The sequence below is a fragment of the Genypterus blacodes genome, unplaced genomic scaffold (genome assembly GCF_046128005.1).
Source record: "Genypterus blacodes isolate CSIRO-AG114 ecotype Tasmania unplaced genomic scaffold, CSIRO-AGI_Gbla_v1 ptg000128l_1, whole genome shotgun sequence".
Taxonomy (NCBI): Eukaryota; Metazoa; Chordata; class Actinopteri; order Ophidiiformes; family Ophidiidae; genus Genypterus; species Genypterus blacodes.
Window position 1 is genome coordinate 1854915 of NW_027466930.1, and position 19475 is coordinate 1874389.

General features: G+C 42.4%; 2 protein-coding genes across 4 annotated transcripts; both read left to right on the forward strand.

Moving 5' to 3' along the window:
• Window positions 1-696: 696 nt before the first annotated feature.
• On the forward strand, window positions 697-8461 carry ap1ar (adaptor related protein complex 1 associated regulatory protein). Of its 2 annotated transcripts, none has more exons than XM_076162810.1 (10): window positions 697-904; window positions 1991-2039; window positions 2123-2149; window positions 2576-2601; window positions 2715-2811; window positions 3086-3184; window positions 3975-4039; window positions 4660-4736; window positions 5228-5350; window positions 5897-8461. In XM_076162810.1, exons 1-10 carry the CDS (start codon window positions 834-836, stop codon window positions 6166-6168), a joined length of 906 nt encoding a protein of 301 aa, XP_076018925.1. In that variant the 5' UTR covers window positions 697-833; the 3' UTR covers window positions 6169-8461. The 2 variants fall into 2 exon arrangements, with proteins under 2 accessions (XP_076018925.1, XP_076018926.1); XM_076162811.1 differs by having other exon boundaries at window positions 3978-4039.
• Window positions 8462-9938: 1477 nt separating this feature from the next.
• smad5 (SMAD family member 5) lies at window positions 9939-19085 on the forward strand. Of its 2 annotated transcripts, none has more exons than XM_076162787.1 (7): window positions 9939-10100; window positions 13130-14063; window positions 15341-15658; window positions 16437-16544; window positions 17006-17227; window positions 17574-17830; window positions 17981-19085. In XM_076162787.1, the coding sequence occupies exons 2-7, from the start codon at window positions 13661-13663 to the stop codon at window positions 18122-18124; spliced, it is 1452 nt and encodes a 483-aa protein (XP_076018902.1). In that variant the 5' UTR covers window positions 9939-10100; window positions 13130-13660; the 3' UTR covers window positions 18125-19085. The 2 variants fall into 2 exon arrangements, with proteins under 2 accessions (XP_076018902.1, XP_076018903.1); XM_076162788.1 differs by having other exon boundaries at window positions 9952-10011.
• The last annotated feature ends 390 nt before the right edge of the window (window positions 19086-19475 follow it).

Consider the following 19475-nt stretch of genomic DNA (forward strand, 5'->3'; position numbering starts at 1 on the left):
TAACAATCTGACACTGGAATTTCCTACAAGCAAGCTTGTAGAAAAGTAGTGTGTGGGTGTGTGTTGAGCTGAGATGTGCAGGGTCATGTCTACTTCTGTGGGAGGAAATGTACAACATCAGGTTTTAAGGAGATTCAGTGTTATTCACATGGAGTGAAAGTTCATTATTTCAGAGTACTTCTTTATCTGCAAAACCCAGAGATTCCAAATCTACACATCTTAGCATCCTGTACCTTCTTTTTTCATTCTTTTTGAAAGATCTGCATTTCTTCTGCTGAACAAGGTGATCTAGGAAATTCTGAGCAATACTGGGAGAAGCTTTGTGATCCATCTGTGCCCCCTAGTGGGGAGTTAATGTGACTGGTTCACAGAAGTGATGAGCAAAGTGCAATTACTCCTTTAGCTTTGTCAAATGTTTGTAATACATGAGAGAATTATTGTTGTTTCACGTGTTCACAAACATCAACAAATGGGGTAGGCAGCTTGTTCATCCATATATGAATAATGGATTTGACGTAAAAGCTGTATTGTTTTTACAACAAACATTTTGTTGCCAATATTGTATTAAATTGTGTGTCAAATAAAACAGAGTTTTTTGTCATTTATAAACCTAAATAACTGAACTGACGTACAGTGAACAGTAGGGGGCGATGTTAAGCAGGCTCGGCCGCGGTGCCATCATGGCAGGCGCAGAGGAAGTAGTTTGAGGAAGTAGCAGCCTTCAGAGAGATGTAGCTACCTCATCTGCCTCCTCTGCCTCCTCTCATGCACCCTCAGCCTGGAGGAGACCACCGGCTGGGCAGCGAGATCATAGTCATTACTTTGACAATGCGATGGGTAACTGCTGGGGCTACTGCGTCGGGTTCTTCAGGAAAGAAGCCAGCAGGATCCAGAGAGGCGGCGGGTGAGTGAGACACAAAGCTTAGCTAGGGGAGCTAGGTGAGCTAGGTGAGCTAGTTGAGCTAGCCGGGGGCAGCATCATCCGAGCCGTCGGATCCGGTTCCTGCTAACAGCTAACAGCTTTCTCAGCCCCGTAACTGGAGCCATAATGCGGCAGGAATACTTTGTCACTTTGTCTGCTGGTGTTTGCGTAATTGGAAGATAATAAGCGGTCAGTAAGCGAGTGGCTGAGCTGTTACAGGCTGTCTGGGCTCCAGGGAGCAGAGACCCCACCCCAAGTGTCAACATCTGGGATCTGTCTGCTGTCAGATCAGCAACAGATCCGTGTTTAATCCGGTCCATAACGCAATGAGAGTCACCAGCTTTTAGGCGAATTTGGTGTTTTATTTAGTCTTAGTGTCTTTGGTAAAGTTTCCTTCCACATCCTGTAGCTCAGTCACTTCTACAGTCTGGGTCCAGAAACATATGTGACCCCCCCACTGTCACGACTACATCAGGTTAATACAGAGGAGTGAAGCAGGCTGGGATAGAAAGCTTTGTGTTTGTGCAATCTTCCTTGACTTCTGTGGAAAAAGCTCCCCTGAGAATTTATCTTGGAAAATGATAAACATCTTTATCATTAACACAAGATTAGAGCTGATGATTGGCGGCGTTAAGGTCGACTCGACACTCAAACAAACTTGTCTGAGGCCACAGCTTGACAGTAAGACATCAAATACTGGATCATTAAAGCATGAAACATTAATGACATCACCCAAAACGATAAGCCAATATAATTGATCGTCTTCTATCTCGTCCTCATTAATGTAAGAGGACAAACTGCTTTAATGTAATAGATTAAAATAAGGTGTCCGCTCAGGTTTGACCCTCATCTATCATCCAGTTATGTCAATTGATTTCCTTCCGGAGATTTAGATTTACACAAATGTAACTAATAATATTAACGATGGCCGCAACCCGTTTGGCTGCCACGGTAACAGGCCCTTGTTGTGACTCACTGCCATTACGTGTGCTGGATGTGAGTCTGGATGATGTCACGCTCTCCTCTTCTGACTCTGTTTCTTCTTATTTCTTATTGTTTTCTTTACAGGTCCAAATATTTCCGGAGCAGCACCACAGGGGAACATTACACAATAGAGGTCTGGATTGCTTTGCCTTCTTTACATCTTTAAAGTTGTTTAGCTTGATTAATCTAATTGTGGCTTCTTCTTTTTTTTTCCAGTTTGAAAATCTGGTGGAAAGCGATGACGTAAGTGTGACCGTCACTTTGATTATATTAGTATGAGTTAATCCAAGAAAGTCAAGAGATTTAAGAGAAACGTCCGTTTCTCTTTGATCTCTCTGACATATTGAGTCTGTTATTTGTTTTGGAAGGTGTGTGTAGTGTAAGTAAAAGCAGCGTTGTGCTCAGGATCCTTCTCACTGTCACTCGACCCATCACCCATCAGATTCCCACTGATAGCCGTCCTCTTACCATGATGGATGGAAAATGATGGGTGCACCCTCTTATTGTAACGTTGGCAGTATTCCACTTCTCTGGAGGTGTAACTCCATTAACTGACTCCAGTGCTGCCAGTCTGGGGCCAAGCAGACAAATAGTGCAGCAGAGTAGTAGATGTGTTTGTGTTGGAATGCATTGCTGTATAGTGAACTGCTCTCCTTTGTTTGGTTGCAGGCTGAGAGCCCGCAGACCTGCCCACGGTATGTGACCAACGGGTGTGTCTCAGATTGAACGGAGATGATTAGTTTAGAGTATTCTTTCAGTTAATACAACATTTTCTCTTGCCAGTTTGACGTGTTTCTCTCTCCTTCAGGCCCATCAGTGAAGATGAGCTCCATCACCTCAAAGAACACCGCTATGCTGCAATCTCTGACCAACAGCTCGTGATCGACCAGAAGATCCAAGCTGAGGTAAGGGATCATTACAAAAAAGCTTCTTTAGAGGGAACAATAGAGGAATGTAGCTTACGTTTGTTTATCTAATTTCACACCTACAGTTTGAGAACCTGCTTAGATTAACATGTGATGTCATAAAGATTCAAGCCACCACTGTTTTCCTTTTATAATTTTAGATTTAGTTCAATTTCCTTTGCTTTTTTTTTCATTTGCTGCATTGTGTTTTCTGTTTTGTAATTTATTTCTGTTCTGTGTTTTTGTTTGTTTGGTTTTTGTTATTTCTGCTCAGTTAGAGGCACAAGAGGAGAAGTTGAGGCTAGAAGAGGAGGCTAGAAACGCTGCCCAGCGTGAGGCTTCCAGGCTGGCACGTGAGCGAAAGTTGACGGAGGTGAGGCGGCACTGAGCGCTCCCTTCTGCTTACTGCTTGCCTAAACAACTTCTCCTCTAACCTATTGGCCCTGTGCTCAAGCTACCCAGCATTCCCAAGGCCCTGGCCTACTTTAACTTAAAGGGACATTGTTATTTCCAAAGTTTGCTCTGCTTTTTGTCCTCATTTAACCCTCTTCTTCTTCTTCTCATCCAGTCAGGGCGCATGTTTTCTGTGTCAGCACCACAGTTAGCCTGAATAACAACACCTCATCTTCATCTTCATTTCTGATCAGCTTGTGCCACGTACCTTCATGTACCTAAAGGTGCATGAAGGTGCTGCTTTAGTTTGACCTCTCACAACTGCAAGCACTTCATTTGCCAAATAGTGTTCAACACGTCCGCACAAAAACAAAACAACGTATCCGTCTCATCAAGCTGATTCCTTCCTTCAAACAACATTATTGTACACGGCCGACAGATGAAGGAAGAGACTTAATGTGCTGTTTAAGTAGTCAGCAGTGATGTAGCAGGTCGGCGTTATGATCTCTTCATTAGTGTTGTAAGTAAACGCCTGTGACTCCATAACCTGAGATGAGACAGATGACATCGCTGTGGCAGTGATTCATTTATTCCATCCTGTGCCACATTCCACTGCTTTTCTGCCATTGCTTTATTTTTTGCACTAACAAGTTTCTAAGAACTCACAACTTCTTATTAACAGGGGGGGGAGGGGGGGTCACTTATTAAGTATTAATTTAGATAATTGGAGTCTCTGCCTTTACTCAAATTGAACTGTGATCTTATTCCAGCAGCCGCCTGCCCACAGGATTCGGGGGAAAGCTGACGGCGCCGGTTGGGAAGTTCAGCAAAAGAAGTGAGTCACTTCAGTTCCTCACACACCAGTAGAGCTGCGGAGCTCAAACATCCCCTAGAAGCTTTAGTAGACGTATAGTACCATGTTCTTTAAAGCGCTGTGTGTTCTGAGAGTCCATTAGTAAACTCAGTTTGAAGATACAGTGAAGCATCTGGACAATTATGTGTTAAATAAGTCGTATTTATCAGGAACTCTATCAGCCCCTGGTTGATGCGGTGTGGTGTGACGTCGGGGGCAACAGGGGGTTTGCATATTTGCTCTTGTTGTTCTCAATACAATTATTACTTTAATGATGCGTGCAGTGAGGTTTCTCCAGCCATGCTGTGCTGTGTGTCGGCTGGAGAGCAGATGTTCAAGCACAACAAGATATGCAATCCCACAACCCAAACCCTTAATTGCTTTCCCACTTAGTTGTAACAAACTCATGATTCCCTTTCCTTCGCTGCTCCATAGAGGCAACATTAACAAAGCTTCTCTCCCAGCGGGACTGCTGTGGTTGATGATTTAGGTTCAGGCATTCCTGTCACAATCATCACACTGGCTCCTGCTGAGTGCGGTATTTGTATATGTTTGTGATTGTTGTGTTGATTCTCATCTCTGCCTTTGATTGGCTGTTTCAGACCTCAAGCCTCTGGAGAGGAGTTTGGTGCCTACCTCCAGAATGTAAAAGCTCAATCAGAGGCTTTCAGGAGCAACAGTGAGTGGGACTGTTTTTACCTCCAAACTGTTTTTGAGGCGCTTGTGTGACCAGAAGTGTATTTTATTCCTTTACAACTTTCTGGCCACTAGAGGGCAGAAAAGTACACAGAATATACTGATGAACACACAACCCAGACCCACTCAGGCAGATCATGTTGTATAGGCGAACATTAGCAAACATTAGCCAACACAGGAGACATAGTTCTGTCTGCCTGATGAATGTAAATGCAATATTCACCGGCCTGTCAGCTCCATTTTGCTTTCCACAAACTCCTGTCAACAATATCTAGTCTTGTGCATGCTTGACTTTGGCCAGTGACAGAAACTAAATAAAAAAAACAAATATAATTATATATTGTTTAGAGTTATCCACAGTTGTAGTTTTGGGTGATAGTTTACATTTCACACTGTCACCTGATTCACTGTTAACATCTGATTGGAGGTTAATGAGTTCCATCCATGCAGTAACAGGCTGTGTTTGTTGCCTAGGGCTGCCCTCCGACACGAATGTGGTGACTCCCAACACAGAGTGCAGCTGGGATTTCACCACTAAGACCCGCTCCACCAATGATGATGGGACCTCGCTGGATCTGGAGTGGGAGGATGAGGAAGGTGGGAGTCTATCTGTTCCTCAGATTAGACAGATGAGCACAGATGAGGCTGTGTTTGATCAGTCACAAATGGCCGATCAAACACAGGTGCTTGGGACGTTCTGACTGCTCTTGAGTAGTTTGATCTCACCAAGAGACCTGCTTTGCTTCTTTGTCTGCCTCCTTCCAACAGCTGTGGTTGTTCTCGAGATAAAGTTGTTTACATTTTTTCAATGACACTGCAGTGAAGAGGAGGAGGAGGAGGAGGAAGCAGAGCAGCCCATCTGTGCTGTATGATGTAATATTGCATATATTTAAGGTCCTATGCAAATGCGGAAACAAACTGGTTCCATAATGCTGCAGCTCCTGTCAAATTAAAGAGACTACTACTATTTAGTGTTGGGTTTCCACTTATTAAGGAGTGTTTCATGTATAACACCTTAGCAGCTAAACAAACTTCTCTTCATATCTAACATAAAGGAGAGAGGTCTGGAAACTCTCTCTTTCTTTCCCATCCCAGTTTGTGTCTTTTCTCTTGTTGTGACTTTGATCATTCTCTCTTGTGTAGGAATTAACCGCGCGCTTCCCGCCTGGGAGAGGTCTCGGACAGAGGAGGACATCCTGCGCGCAGCCTTGAGGCCCGGAGGAAAGCAAATCAACAGCGGCCCGACCTCAGCCTCTGAGGACTCCAACGCTCTGGAGTGGGAGAATGATTTTGTGAGTACTCATCCAGAGGACAACGCAGACACTGAGTTCGAAGGGTTTGTCAATCCCGTCCTAGACACTCCATCTGAGGACACGTCAGACAGTGGCCTCAAGTTGGAAACCCAGGACAGATAGTGTCCCGCACCAAAGGATCTGTTCCACGTGCCCTCGTCATGTCAAAGCTCACCAGCTTTTTGTCTCATCAGACGGAAGTTACTTCATTGCTTCATTTTCTGTCTCATGGGACTCCACTGTGCGAGTGTTTGTCTACACTACGATACAATACAGTGTCATGGCATTTTAAAAATGTTTTCAGTGCCTTTATTTGTTCAATTAGTCCACCAATTATGATGATTTCAAACTTTGAATAGATCAGTTCACATCTGCTTGAGTGCCCAGGAAATAAGACGGAATCAATGCCAATCTGCTGTAAACTCAAACCTTCTATTGCAAACGCATGAGAAAAGCTTTAAAACAGAAATCAACACTTTCACTGGCCGGGCAGTCAGCAACTTTTTGGTAATGCAGTCATTTTGTTAATGCAGACACGAGTCACATTGTTCACACTGTAGTTGTAGCTACACCCTTTGTTTTTTGTAAAATTATCGCAACATGGCAACGAATGAACTCAACTCAACTCAAACCTTCTGAGAAAGATGATGAACATACTCTTCTGTATGTCCGACTGAAATGTTGTGGTCAATCTGATATTGAATGCATTCTATTATATGTATACTGTACATTAATAATATACCTCTCCATGTGCTACATTTAATTCAACAGTATGGCCAAAATCAGGATAATATGCGTTGGCTTTAGGAAAACACATCATGGCAATCAATTCCTACTGTACACAGCAGCCAGAAGAAGAGTTCTGCACCTCCCTGATAGCATAAAGAACATTTGTATTTTTTCTCTTCATCTGAATGTTAAACGATTTGTATTCAGAATTTTCTTGATGCCACCTAGACTCAAAAACAAGTACGAATATATTGTAAACATGCACAATTCAACACATTTTACAGGACAACACAAACAAAGAAGCACATACAATGACTCAGGCTAAGCCTCCTCTTCATTTTAGCTTAGTATGTCATTCTAGAACTTCTGTGTTTTTAACGCCTTATCCATAGATTCCAGCATCTGCTGATCGACTGCTCTTGAAACTTTTATTATTATTTTCCTCACATGGTTCTCTTTTACAATGGACCTGGAAAGTGCGAACATTTTTAGAAATTTTTTAATTCTTGCATTCAATACGCCGTAAACAGCAAATGTTGTTTTTCTTGAGAAATAATTTAGAAGATTAATCTGAAACCAAAATTATCATGAAATCCCAAATTCTTTCCTCTTTTACACATTGTTCAGCTCCAACTATACTTGCATACATAACTATACTTTATGCTATGATTCCATACTAGTGGTGTAATTATTAGGCTACTATTGAGACCAATATGGATTATTTACAACATTTGTGAAGAATAACCATAGACAATCTTCACCTAGAAATGAAACTCACCCCGGTTCAGCGGGTGTGACAGAATAAAGCAGAGCTCATTTCTTTGGTTTGTGGGATTTTTAAGGGGACAAATCTTTGTTAAATGTTTTGATTATACAGAAACATATCATTAATAAATCCTTTCAAAAGAGAGTTCAACGTTCTTGTGATTGCTGTGTACTCCACATAATGACATCACTGGTTCAGGGGATAGAATGACCGATTCAAACCACAGAGCTCTCTGGCCCAAACGGTTCTGTTCCAGTTTGATCCGTTGCTTCCCTCCAAAGAGTCTGCAGTTCCCAGTGTGCATGAAATAAGACTCCTACGTTTGTTTTTGTTTACTGTGATATCGTTCTTGTTTCACAGGATTGAGCCTAACTTGGGACAATAGTGTTTGTTCATATTGTTTGAAGTCTGCAGATTTTATTTCACATTCCGTATTACAAGAAAACCGATCTGACCGTTGTGCACTAGTGTTTGAGTTTGTAGAGTCGACTCGAGCTGGTTTGCTGAAACTCTACATCACTGTTGATTCACTTCTAGGTAAATGGGTTTGTATAATTTAAAAGAGTATTGTTTATAACCCATCTCACTATTATGTTTTGCTGTGATTGCAAGCTGCAATTAATTGATTGTTATTGTTATGTCACCTATTGATTATGTTCACTGAATTAATCATTTACAGTATGAAATTTGAAAATCACTGTCACCAATACCTGACAAACATTTCCATAGAGATGATCATCTGCTAATTGTTGGGGTTTTTGTTTGTTTGTGTTTTCTATTATCTATTAAGTTAATTTAAAAATGTGAAGGATACAAGTTACATGATATGGAACTGGAACAGCAAATCCTCACGTATGAGATGCTTCAACCAGCAAATGCTTGCCATTTTTACTTGATAAATCAATAAATAAATCAATCAAATGTTTAAATTGTTGTTTGATTTTTCAAAGGACAATGTGTCAGATTCCTCACTGTGCTCCTTCTGTATTCCAACAGACAACCTTAGCTTGTACCTTTCTGTATTATCTTTCCAATAGCCAAGCTTCAGTTATCTTTCTGCAATATGAAAGAAAGATGTGGGAGGAGTGAGTAAATTATTATTTAAGTGGTGCCGAGGTTTAATCCATTAAGATACTTTGTCTTGGGTGTAATTTCCAGAATTAGATCTGTAGTGTGAATATTTCATTAGATCAATTCTTAGCTGCATTGCGGCAACATGGCATTAGGATTTTCACGACTGCTTATGTTACCATATCATTAAAATGGCACTGAATCAATGCAGTTGATCTGCTGGTTATATGTGAATAGTAAGAATGATGCAAGAAACAGAAATGTGAACCTAAATTATCTCCTTTTTTTTTTTGCCTGAAGCTAAGGATCACGTGTTGACCAGATACCAGTGGGAATATAACACTAATACATGCCCAGTTTTCCATGGTCAGTCTGTACTTCTTCCTTACAAAGACAATACTTTATTTTGGTACAGCATTATGTCATATAAATGGCATGTAGCACTTTGTGTTTAATTGTAATTGACAACTTCAGCTGGTACCTTATGTTATCTTTCTGTATTTATTTGTCAATTGCCAGTCTTTAGTATACAGGTATGAATTCCATCTGGTAAAACTTGTTAGTTACGTTCTAAGTATGTCAATGATTATGAATGATATCTTCGTGATGCTGCTGTTGTAATGTCCAAGTTGAGGTCATAGTATGTGCAACCTTTATTCACCACCACATCACAGGCTGCATGTGACAGACCAACAGCATGAGTGTATGTCGCCCCCTAGTGGCAGAAACTGTGAAATGTATTAACGCAATCAAGAAGGCTGAATGAACTCTTGTCTTGTCGGAGAGAGGCTTTTCTCATTAAAATAGGGCTGAAATGCTAATTTTCTTTGATTAATTACATGTTAGAGTTGACGACGCGGATGACAGATGAGACTTCGAACAATTGACTACAAAGGACTACAATATACAAAAGCCGCGGCGCTCCAGACTGAGTGGAGCCATCAACTTGCGAGACGTTCCACAAGCCGCATCACGACCACTGTAAGAATTCCAACTTCTTATGCTGAAACATTAGAAACGTATAAAACAACAATTACAACTGTTTTTAATTTAATAAAGATTTAAGGCGTAGGACTGTAATCACGTAGAGCTAACTAGGAAGAGTATTTAAAGTCAAAGCATTCCCTGTAAGTACGCGAGGATAGTGACTCAATCTTAGGAAAACAACCCATTATTTTATTATCTCAAAATAGTATTTTACCAAATACGAGACGCTGTTTTTAAAGCCCACAGCTTTAAAGTTCAAATGTCGCTAACTAAAGGCATCAACGCCAAGACGAGCACTATTTTGTCTGTGTGGCGGAGGGATACGCGCTCCGCCTCTTCAGTCTACTTGTCTCCGGCTCTGGAGGACATGGCACGGGGAGACGGAGGGCAAGAGCGGCGGAGACCAAGAGAGAGTGAGTCTCACAATCCTGAAGAAAAGAGGAACTGTAGCCCGGGTGGCCGCGAGAAAATGGATTGAAGTACCACCCGTCAACCGCTGAAGGTGTGTGACTAAGCGCGTTCTTGATTAACGTAAAGAATGGCGATTAAAAAGGGGTTAGGATTGAAACTACTCGTAGCTTCTTCAGCAGGGGAACCTCGGGTCGCTACTTTCCCCTCAGAGGGCTGGGCTAACAGTTAGCTAGCATAACTTAGCATTAGCTGAGCGAAGTTGTAAAAGTTTGTGGAATGGAGGAGGAATGAAGAAGAGAGACACGGAGACACTCAGGAGGGAGAACACTGGGACTTACAAACGAATAGTCCCGAACTTGAAAGCATGGCCGGAAACTTTAAACATTCCAAATTGTATAGTTAGAGTCGTAAGGAGCTGTTCGACGGGATAAATGTAAGCAAATGTAAATTGCTGTATGGTCCGCGAGCTAAGCTAGTTAGCCAATTCTCCTCACCTACATTAGCTACATACTTGGCTCACTACGGACATGGAGGCGTTTGAAGTCGCCCGTGTGTTGTTGTTCTTGACGTGTTACTTTTAACGCCGTAAAGAAGTTGTTAATTGTATGTGCCTTTTCCAGCTGTTTTGGAAAATGTGTAATGTTAGATGCGTCTCCCAAATCTCCTTTCTCTCTCTGGGTGGAGGGGCGCTTCGCTCACTAGTCATCGAGTCGTTCTTCCATATTGTCTGCTCTCTCTCCCTCTCTCTACTTCTTGTCTGTCAGCAAGCGCTTTACTACTGCATACTTTTTAACATACTTAAGCATAATGTGCTATTAAATTCTGTTTTGGCGCGGTTTGGATATCTTGTTAACGCAAAACAAGAGCTGTTATGACTGCTAAGATTGGGAACAGGCCAAATAGGGATGAAGCTAATCGAAACATCAGAGGTTTGGAGAGACATGTCTTCTTCTTCAGATTCCCTCCTTTTCCACCTCGTAAGGATGGTTTGAGCTGTGGATGTTGGCTTTGCTCTGAGCTCTGTGAGGTGTATCTCGGCTTCATGTTGTGGGGAAAATAATCCTTCCATTTCAAAGATTGAAATCATGTCACATTACCAAGTTGTCACCCAGTTATGTGAGGCGTCGTCTCTGGTAGTTTTTGCTTGTAATGATCGTGGCATTTATTTGTTGATTTGGACTAAAAACGTTGTAGTTCTTTGTTCAAACATGTAAACAGCAACTGCAGTATATGACGTCCTAAATGAGTATGTGGATATTTCCAGCGGCAGTAATACAATCTGTTCATGACAAGCCAGTCGGGATGTATACATGTCAAGGGAAGTATCAAAAGTAAAAGAAAACCATAATAAAGGCGAATGTTCATGCAGCACTAATGTTCAGGGATCCAGGGGGGACAGGCAGAGGCTGTTGTTGTTGTTGAGTGACCTCATGTGTATCTTAAATCACAGAATCGGTTAATTTTGGCAGCTGTAGCACTTTTGGTGCTGGATCCACTGTAAAACCTCAACATAGGGCCGTATATAAGTGTTTTGATCCTGATGTAGAGATGCTACAGGGACGTGTGGATCCCAATATTTTACTATTAACGCCACAAGTTGTCAAAAAATGAACAATGTGGTAAAGCATGAACCTTAACATCTCCTTAGATTAATGAAGTTCTTAAATGATCTCAAACTGAATATGGTGTCCTTCAGCGTAGGTCCCACTGTGAAGTGTTTATGTTGTGATAATTTTGTTAAAAATTGGCTTCTTCGGTTCTTCATTGAGACCAGCAGTATCTTTTATGTGTTGATCTAACAATGTGTTTCTACTTGTCTTATGCAGTGGGACGTGTCTTCATGTTGAAATGTGTTACTTGTCCTTCCTTATCCCCTAAAATGAATTGATGAATCACTGCTGATGCAGTCACAGAGGCACAGCTGCATCTGTTTCTCTGGCTGATTCGGCTGTGTGGAAACACATGCTGGAGTCTGTTGCATCAAAAAAAAAAAAACCCATCACAGTTACAAGCTGATTAATTTAGTGTTGGGCCGTATGTCCTACTTTAAGGAAGTTTCCGACGGCTTTCATGCGAATTTAGAACAATGAGCCATGGAAGTGGGCGCAGTGCTGCTGGACAGCTGTGTTCAGAAAGGGAGGGATCGGGGCAGCGATGGGATGAGAGAGGAAGCAGTTCTTTGTGGTCACATCCTTTTCAGTTCGGGCCATTTTCACGAGCCCCCAAACAGCTGCTGGAGGCTGACTGCCCTCCATGTGTCTACATCTGTTTGGGCCGCCTTTTTGAAGGTCTGGGATGAGGACAAAGACTCATCAAGGCCCTGATGGTGAAATCATTCTAGCTGTATAGAGCTGTGACATCATAATGAGTCTTACTTGTCCAGTAACTGGCACGGATGAGATGTCATTCTGTAGAATTATATTGGTGTGTTATCGGCATTCTTTTACATCAAAAGAGAGACGTGTTACTTCTGTTATTTCAGCATAAACTGTGCAACGCAGGTCAGAGAGATAAAGCAACAGGTTAACTTGTTTATTCTTACAGGCAGGTCATCACCAGATAGCACTGAGATAGCTGAACCTGCAGCTTGTTTTAGGACGAGCTGATACTTTGGCTTAATGATGTTTACAAATACCTGTATTGCACTTAGCTTTCTCTGTTTTTGTCCCGTTTGAACGTTCCTGTGAACATATTTTATACCTCAAATTTGAAAATAAGAGGCATACATAGAAAAGTAAATCATAGCTGAATCAATTGTTTGGGTTTTCCCCTCCCATCGTCCCTAAGGGAATATGTAGCAATTTTAGTTTTTTGATAGACACATTTTTGGCTCGTTCTTTGTGCCATTTGTTTGAACATGTGTCACATTTGTCTCTCCATATCCACTACTGTCTTAAAGATGAATTACCTCACCAAGGAGATAATGGAGAATTGAGTCCCCTATGGAAATGCCCACAAAGGGAACACATAGCTTATTTGAAGAAAAAAATCCTACTGCTAGATAAAGGCAGTGTTGCTCACATTCTGGGTTAAGGTTAAAAATGCATTTAAAACTGTTTAACTGCATTAAAGCAAAAATGAACGTGTTGCTAAATTCCACATATACCTGCTCTCTTTCAGCTGTTCTACATAAAGCCAGGGGACTAAAGCACTGACTGCATCGGTGGGTGAGCCAAGACGCAGAGGAGTTGGGAGTGGATGAGAAGTGCTCCCAATCTTTATTTCCTAACCTGTCACCTTGCAACAGTGGGACCTGCTGCAGTGTGTGTGACATCAGTCGTGATCTCACCTTCTCTCGACTGTACCCCCACCTCCCCCATCAGTGCTGGTGACCCAACTCCGGACAGCTTGCTGCAGGGCCCTTCCTGAGCAGCAGCAGCTGCGTCCTGCTTGCTGACTCCCCTCCCTCCCCTCACTTCCTGTCCTTGGTCAGACAAGGCTAAAGTGTCCTCTCCCCTATCCCACCCCTCATCCCTGCTGGCTTCTCATACTTGGAAGCATATTCACATGCTTACACAGCATTTTATGCTACTGACACTAGATTAAAAAAATCCTCAGGCAGGGAGCTCTGCTTGTAGCCTTGTTGTCGGTCTTTGTGCTGGAGTAGCCACCACAAAGAGCCTCCCTTTTCTCTGCGCTACATTCTCCAACATGACATCCATGTCCAGTCTTTTCTCTTTCACAAGTCCCGCAGTCAAACGCCTTCTTGGCTGGAAACAGGGAGATGAGGAGGAGAAATGGGCAGAGAAGGCGGTGGACGCACTTGTTAAAAAGCTGAAGAAGAAGAAGGGTGCCATGGAGGACCTGGAGAAAGCCCTGAGCTGCCCTGGGCAGCCCAGTAAGTGTGTTACCATCCCAAGATCACTGGACGGCAGACTACAGGTTTCCCACAGGAAAGGCCTGCCACATGTAATCTATTGTCGTGTGTGGCGCTGGCCAGACCTCCAGTCACATCACGAGCTGAAGCCTCTGGAGGTGTGTGAATACCCGTTTGGCTCCAAACAGAAGGAGGTCTGCATCAACCCATATCACTACAAGCGAGTGGAGAGTCCTGGTAGGTACTCTTCCTCTCCCATACTGCTGCATGTTTTGTTCACCTGTCAGATAGGTTGACTTGAACATTTACTTCCAATTTAAACTGCCTTCTGAAATGTGTTTCATAAGCAAATTTACCTAATTGGGCAATGGCTTAACCAGTTCTGCAAATGTTTGAACGTTTGTATCACACAGTGGTTTTATTTCTTTCTGGGTTAAAAGCAAATGAAAGATAATTCAGTGCACTGTGGAACTCTGCTCATCCTAGCTTGAACCCAGAATCGACCATGGAGCTTGTAAACAAATCCACAAAGGTCAGGAGGCTGTCATCATACAGCACTGTTCCACCCACCCCCTCCATTTCACAGAAAATCAATATCACTAGCTCTTTTGGAGTCTTATTAGATTATATGGCTCAGGCACTCCAGTTGGGGTGTGGCATCAGAGAGTGCCTTGCTAAATGCATAAACCACTCCGACTGAACTCCACCACTTTCCCACCACCACCCACGGTCTTTCTTTCTGTCACTCAAACCTTACATTAAATACACTCTAAACGATGACCCTAATGGGGCGGGCCTGATTCTGGCCCGGGCAGAGCCTCTGAGACGAGCCTGCTTTGGATTGTCAGGTCCGTATTGACCCGTTCAAGGCGAGGGATCACGTGTCGGTCAGGAGAGACTTTGTGTCATATCATTTAAAGCAATGCTCTCTGGGTAGTTGTAGCGGGACAGCCTTGGAGACGCGGCGCTTAAAGCCAGTAGGTTTAAGTCAAGGCTGGGGGAACACACACACTATCCTGTTGACAAAATTGAAAATAAATATGAGTGACGTCTGTGGTTGTATCTGAACCAAGGTCTAAGGCGGCTTCAGTGTTGTGCTGGAATGAGCCCTCCAAATAAGATTGCACTTTTTCCCTTAGTGCGAATAATTTACCCATCTCTTAACGATGGAGGCCATATTCATCAAAATTACTTCAAAATTGGGCGTAATAGGCCATTAGCTGATTGCAGTGTTGATAACATGAAGGAAAGCTATCGCTTGTCAAATTAAGAAATAATTACTATACTTGTTTAAAAGGAAATGATGCATTCTTTAGCCCTGCAGTAGTTAAGTTGGCGTTCCTTGTTTGTCGATGGAAATGACGTGCTTACCAAAGAGAACCACTCTTTGTCTCTTACCATATTCTGAAGTTAGTTTTCAGTTTTAATAGTTGCTTTTCTCTCCTTGACTGTCTCTCTTTAACACTAAACCATCATCTTCCCTCCCCTCCGTTGTCTTCTGTGTCTGCATCCAGTGCTGCCTCCCGTCCTGGTGCCACGGCACAGCGAGTTCAACCCCCAACACAGCTTACTGGTGCAGTTTCGCAACCTCACCCACAATGAGCCACACATGCCCCTGAACGCCACCTTTCCAGAGTCCTTCCAGCAACCGCACAGTGGAAGCAGCACCGGTGGTGGAGGCGGCGGTGGTGGAGGGGGCGGCGGCGGCGGCGGCGGCGGCGGTTCCTTTCCCATCTCGCCCAATTCTCCTTACCCCCCATCTCCAGCCAGCAGTGGTACTTACCCTAACTCGCCTGCCAGCTCGGGGCCCTCCAGTCCATTCCAGCTCCCAGGTAAACCATAAACATGCATACGTGTTCATACGCCTCAGCAGGAGTCCAACCTACTGGGCTTTTCTTTATCTTACCCGTCTTGCTGCCCACAGTGAGGCATGCTGACATTATGATTCAATTTAAAAGCAAATTATGCAGAACAATGGGTGAATACAGTGGATAGGACAACCTTTCTCCTTGTGTTTATTTTTAGTGTTTTGAACACAAAACATTTCTATTTAAGTGAACACACAGCACTGAACCAAGAATGCCTGGCCTGTCCAACAGTCCCTTATCTAATTTTGTGTTTTCGTGTGGATGTGACTGTGTGTACTTGGCGGCTGCTTCTGCATTTTCTTCTTGTCCAAATCTGCACGTGCACACACATCTGGTGTCTGCAGTCAGGCAGAAAAAAGTCTTAACAGCAATTAGAGGTTGAAGCACAGCTAATTGGGCTGAAAAGCCCCGATTGTAGTCATAAAATTAGGAATCGTGATCACCTAATTATCTCAATGCCACTTAAGTAGGTGCTCTTTTCCCTGAGTCCCTCAATACAGGGTTGGAAAGCTCATATTGCATCTCTGTCGGGAATGGTTGGTTTACCATGTCGCTTAGCAAGTAAGGGATACGTGAAATCTGACACCATTTCCGGTGTACAGATCCTGTGATGATTGTTCCAGTCTTGGGAAGTGTGTGTGTGTGTGTGTGTGTGTGTGTGTGTGTATGTGTGTGTGTGTGGACCATTTGCCAGCAGCAACAACTGGCCTCATCCTCAATAACTGCTCTCTTGATTTCTCAGCTGACACCCCACCCCCCGCATACATGCCCCCTGATGAGCAGCTGGGCCAGGAGAGCCAGTCCATGGAAACCAGTAGCAGCTTAGTGCCTCAGAACATGCCCAGAGGAGGTGAGCTCTACATGTTAGACCGCGTCCCATTGACATTTTTGTGTTTAAAGTGACATATTGAAACCGCGGTTGCCAAAAATCATCCTCAGAAAAGCATTGAAGCATATTCAATTTCTATATTCATCAGGACATAAAATCGGATACATAAATTCTATTATACATGTGAACATTTCAGTGGTGATTAGACAAGTCAATTTGTATTGATCCACAGCAGCACTGCTCACTGTTGTTGACTGCATGTTACTATTCAGTAACTTATAGACTGTTTTCACACCTGGAGTCTGCACTAGAATCTGACCTTTGGTTTGCATTGCATTAAGGGAAGCTAGCCAAAATTTGACACATTTGACATATGTGTTTGCTGATTGGTCAGGGCTGTGAGCTCTGTCAATAGTTTTTCATCATTTATTTCCCCAAAATGTTTCTTTGCTCTTATCTTGCCCTATTTGGTCATTTCCCAGATGTGCAACCCGTGGAGTATGAAGAGCCGAGCCACTGGTGCTCTATTGTGTACTATGAACTCAACAATCGTGTGGGTGAGGCTTACCATGCCTCGTCAACAAGTGTGCTTGTAGATGGCTTCACTGACCCTTCCAACAACAAGAACCGCTTCTGCCTAGGATTGCTGTCCAATGTCAACCGCAACTCAACAATCGAGCACACCCGACGACACATCGGCAAAGGTGGGACTAATTGCAATATGTGTTGTTCTTCTGTAGGTTTTTCGGCTGTCGCAAGTTTGAAATACTTCATCATTTAAAGATTTCTCAGCCTTCCCTATGTGTGTGTGTGTGTGTATTGCATCATGTTAGAGTGCAGTTGAAGTTGAAGTTGCAGTGCAAGTTGAAGCTGATTGCCTGAGAGCTTCACACTCAAAATTCAGCTGCTTCATACTTTTATGCACAGAAATCATTCAAACTTTTTTCAGGCATTCAGTCTCCAATTTTTCAAACACTTCTTTAGCATTCAGCAAAATTTTCATCATTTGCAATCACAGCATTTATCAACTGTCTCTCTGTTCTTATCCAGGAGTGCATCTGTACTATGTGGGTGGTGAGGTGTATGCAGAGTGCCTCAGTGACACCAGCATCTTTGTCCAGAGCCGTAACTGCAATTACCACCACGGCTTCCACCCCACCACAGTCTGCAAGATCCCTAGTGGCTGTAGCCTTAAGATCTTCAATAATCAGGAGTTTGCGCAGCTTCTGGCTCAATCAGTCAACCATGGCTTTGAGGCCGTCTATGAGCTTACCAAGATGTGTACCATCAGAATGAGCTTTGTTAAGGTAAGTTAGTTCAAGATAAACGTACTGAAATGGATTAAAACAAATTAACACTTGCCATTGAAATGCATCACTCACTTGTAACTGAAGATTTGTTACCGTCGTCATCTTCATCAGTCTCAATGGCCTGTCATTTGTTTTGCCTCTTCACAGGGCTGGGGAGCCGAGTACCACCGACAGGACGTCACTAGCACCCCCTGCTGGATTGAAGTGCACCTCCATGGACCCCTCCAGTGGTTGGATAAGGTTCTAACACAAATGGGTTCTCCCCTCAATCCCATCTCCTCTGTGTCCTAATGATGAATTGATGGGAGCTCAGAAAATTTTTTTTCCAAACTTTTTCAAAAACATTTATTTTGTAAGTCTTTTCCCCCCCTCAGTGATTTATAATTTAAAGTGGTCTTAATGGCTGAACTGTTTACACTTGCTGTGGGAGGGGATATTGAACTCTGGCTGCAGCAGCCAGAATCCATTTTTTTTAAAACAATAATGTTACAAGCAAATTCATGGAGAGGAATGCCCAAGTAGCAGTAATGACGTGGACACAGGACTGCTTGACAATGCTACACCTGCAAGAAGTGAGGGCTCAATTGTCAGGCTTGACCCTGTCAAAACTTTTGACTGGGTTCACTCTCTTTTTTTTTTTCCAAGTTTCAAATGTTTCCCAGATGATTTTATTTCTTTATATGTAGTTTTTGAATGAAATGACACTACTCTGCCTTCCACAAGTCAGACAACTTGGAATTTTACTGAATCCTTTTTATTCTTCCATTGTTGTCTAAATGTCAGATATTTACAATTACGATATAGACACAATTGTTTACTATTAGGCTCAGATATAACAAATGCTTTTTTTAAATAGTCTCTACTGCTAGAAATGAACACCAAGCTACTGCCTTTTCAGAAAATATGTATGCCAACCTGATAGTCTTTGATATGGGAGATCATTCACTGAACAAGTTTAACATGCCATAAGCTAACAACATTGTGAATGTTACATGTTACATCTGTTGCAATAGAATTAGTCATTTGTGATATAATCAGCAAGTGGATGTCATTATTGATTTGTACTCTTGAGTTCAAGTAAGTAAGAGTGACTGTATTTTCCATACTCACTGTATTAACAATATTGTGCACTCATGGATTTTTTTATTTTTTTTGGAGGCATATAAAATTTTGGCGTGGGTACCAAGGCATTATGTTGATAACTGACTTCATTAGCTCTATGAAATAAATACAGGTTATTTGGTAACAATGATTGTTGATTTTCGCCTGTTCTTTACTATTTTATTTTGTCCCATTATGAGGTACACAAACAATGAAAATCGATTGAACTGTGATTGATCTGAAATAAACGTATCTGTTTATCTGAGCACATACAGAATACAAAGATTTTGAATGTTTTGTTCAAATCTTGGAGATTTTGAACTTGCTGCCTTCTTATAGACCCATGCTCGCTTTAATGATGTAAATATATACATAACATTTTAAATTGCCGATACAAACTGAGAAACAAATGCATACATGTCTGATATCACAACTTTCTGTAACTGGTACTACTTTCAGATGACACGTATGCAATGTAAGATGCCTCAGAATATGCAAAATCCTGAGACCGAATAAAGTGCTCAACAAGTAAAGGTTTGAA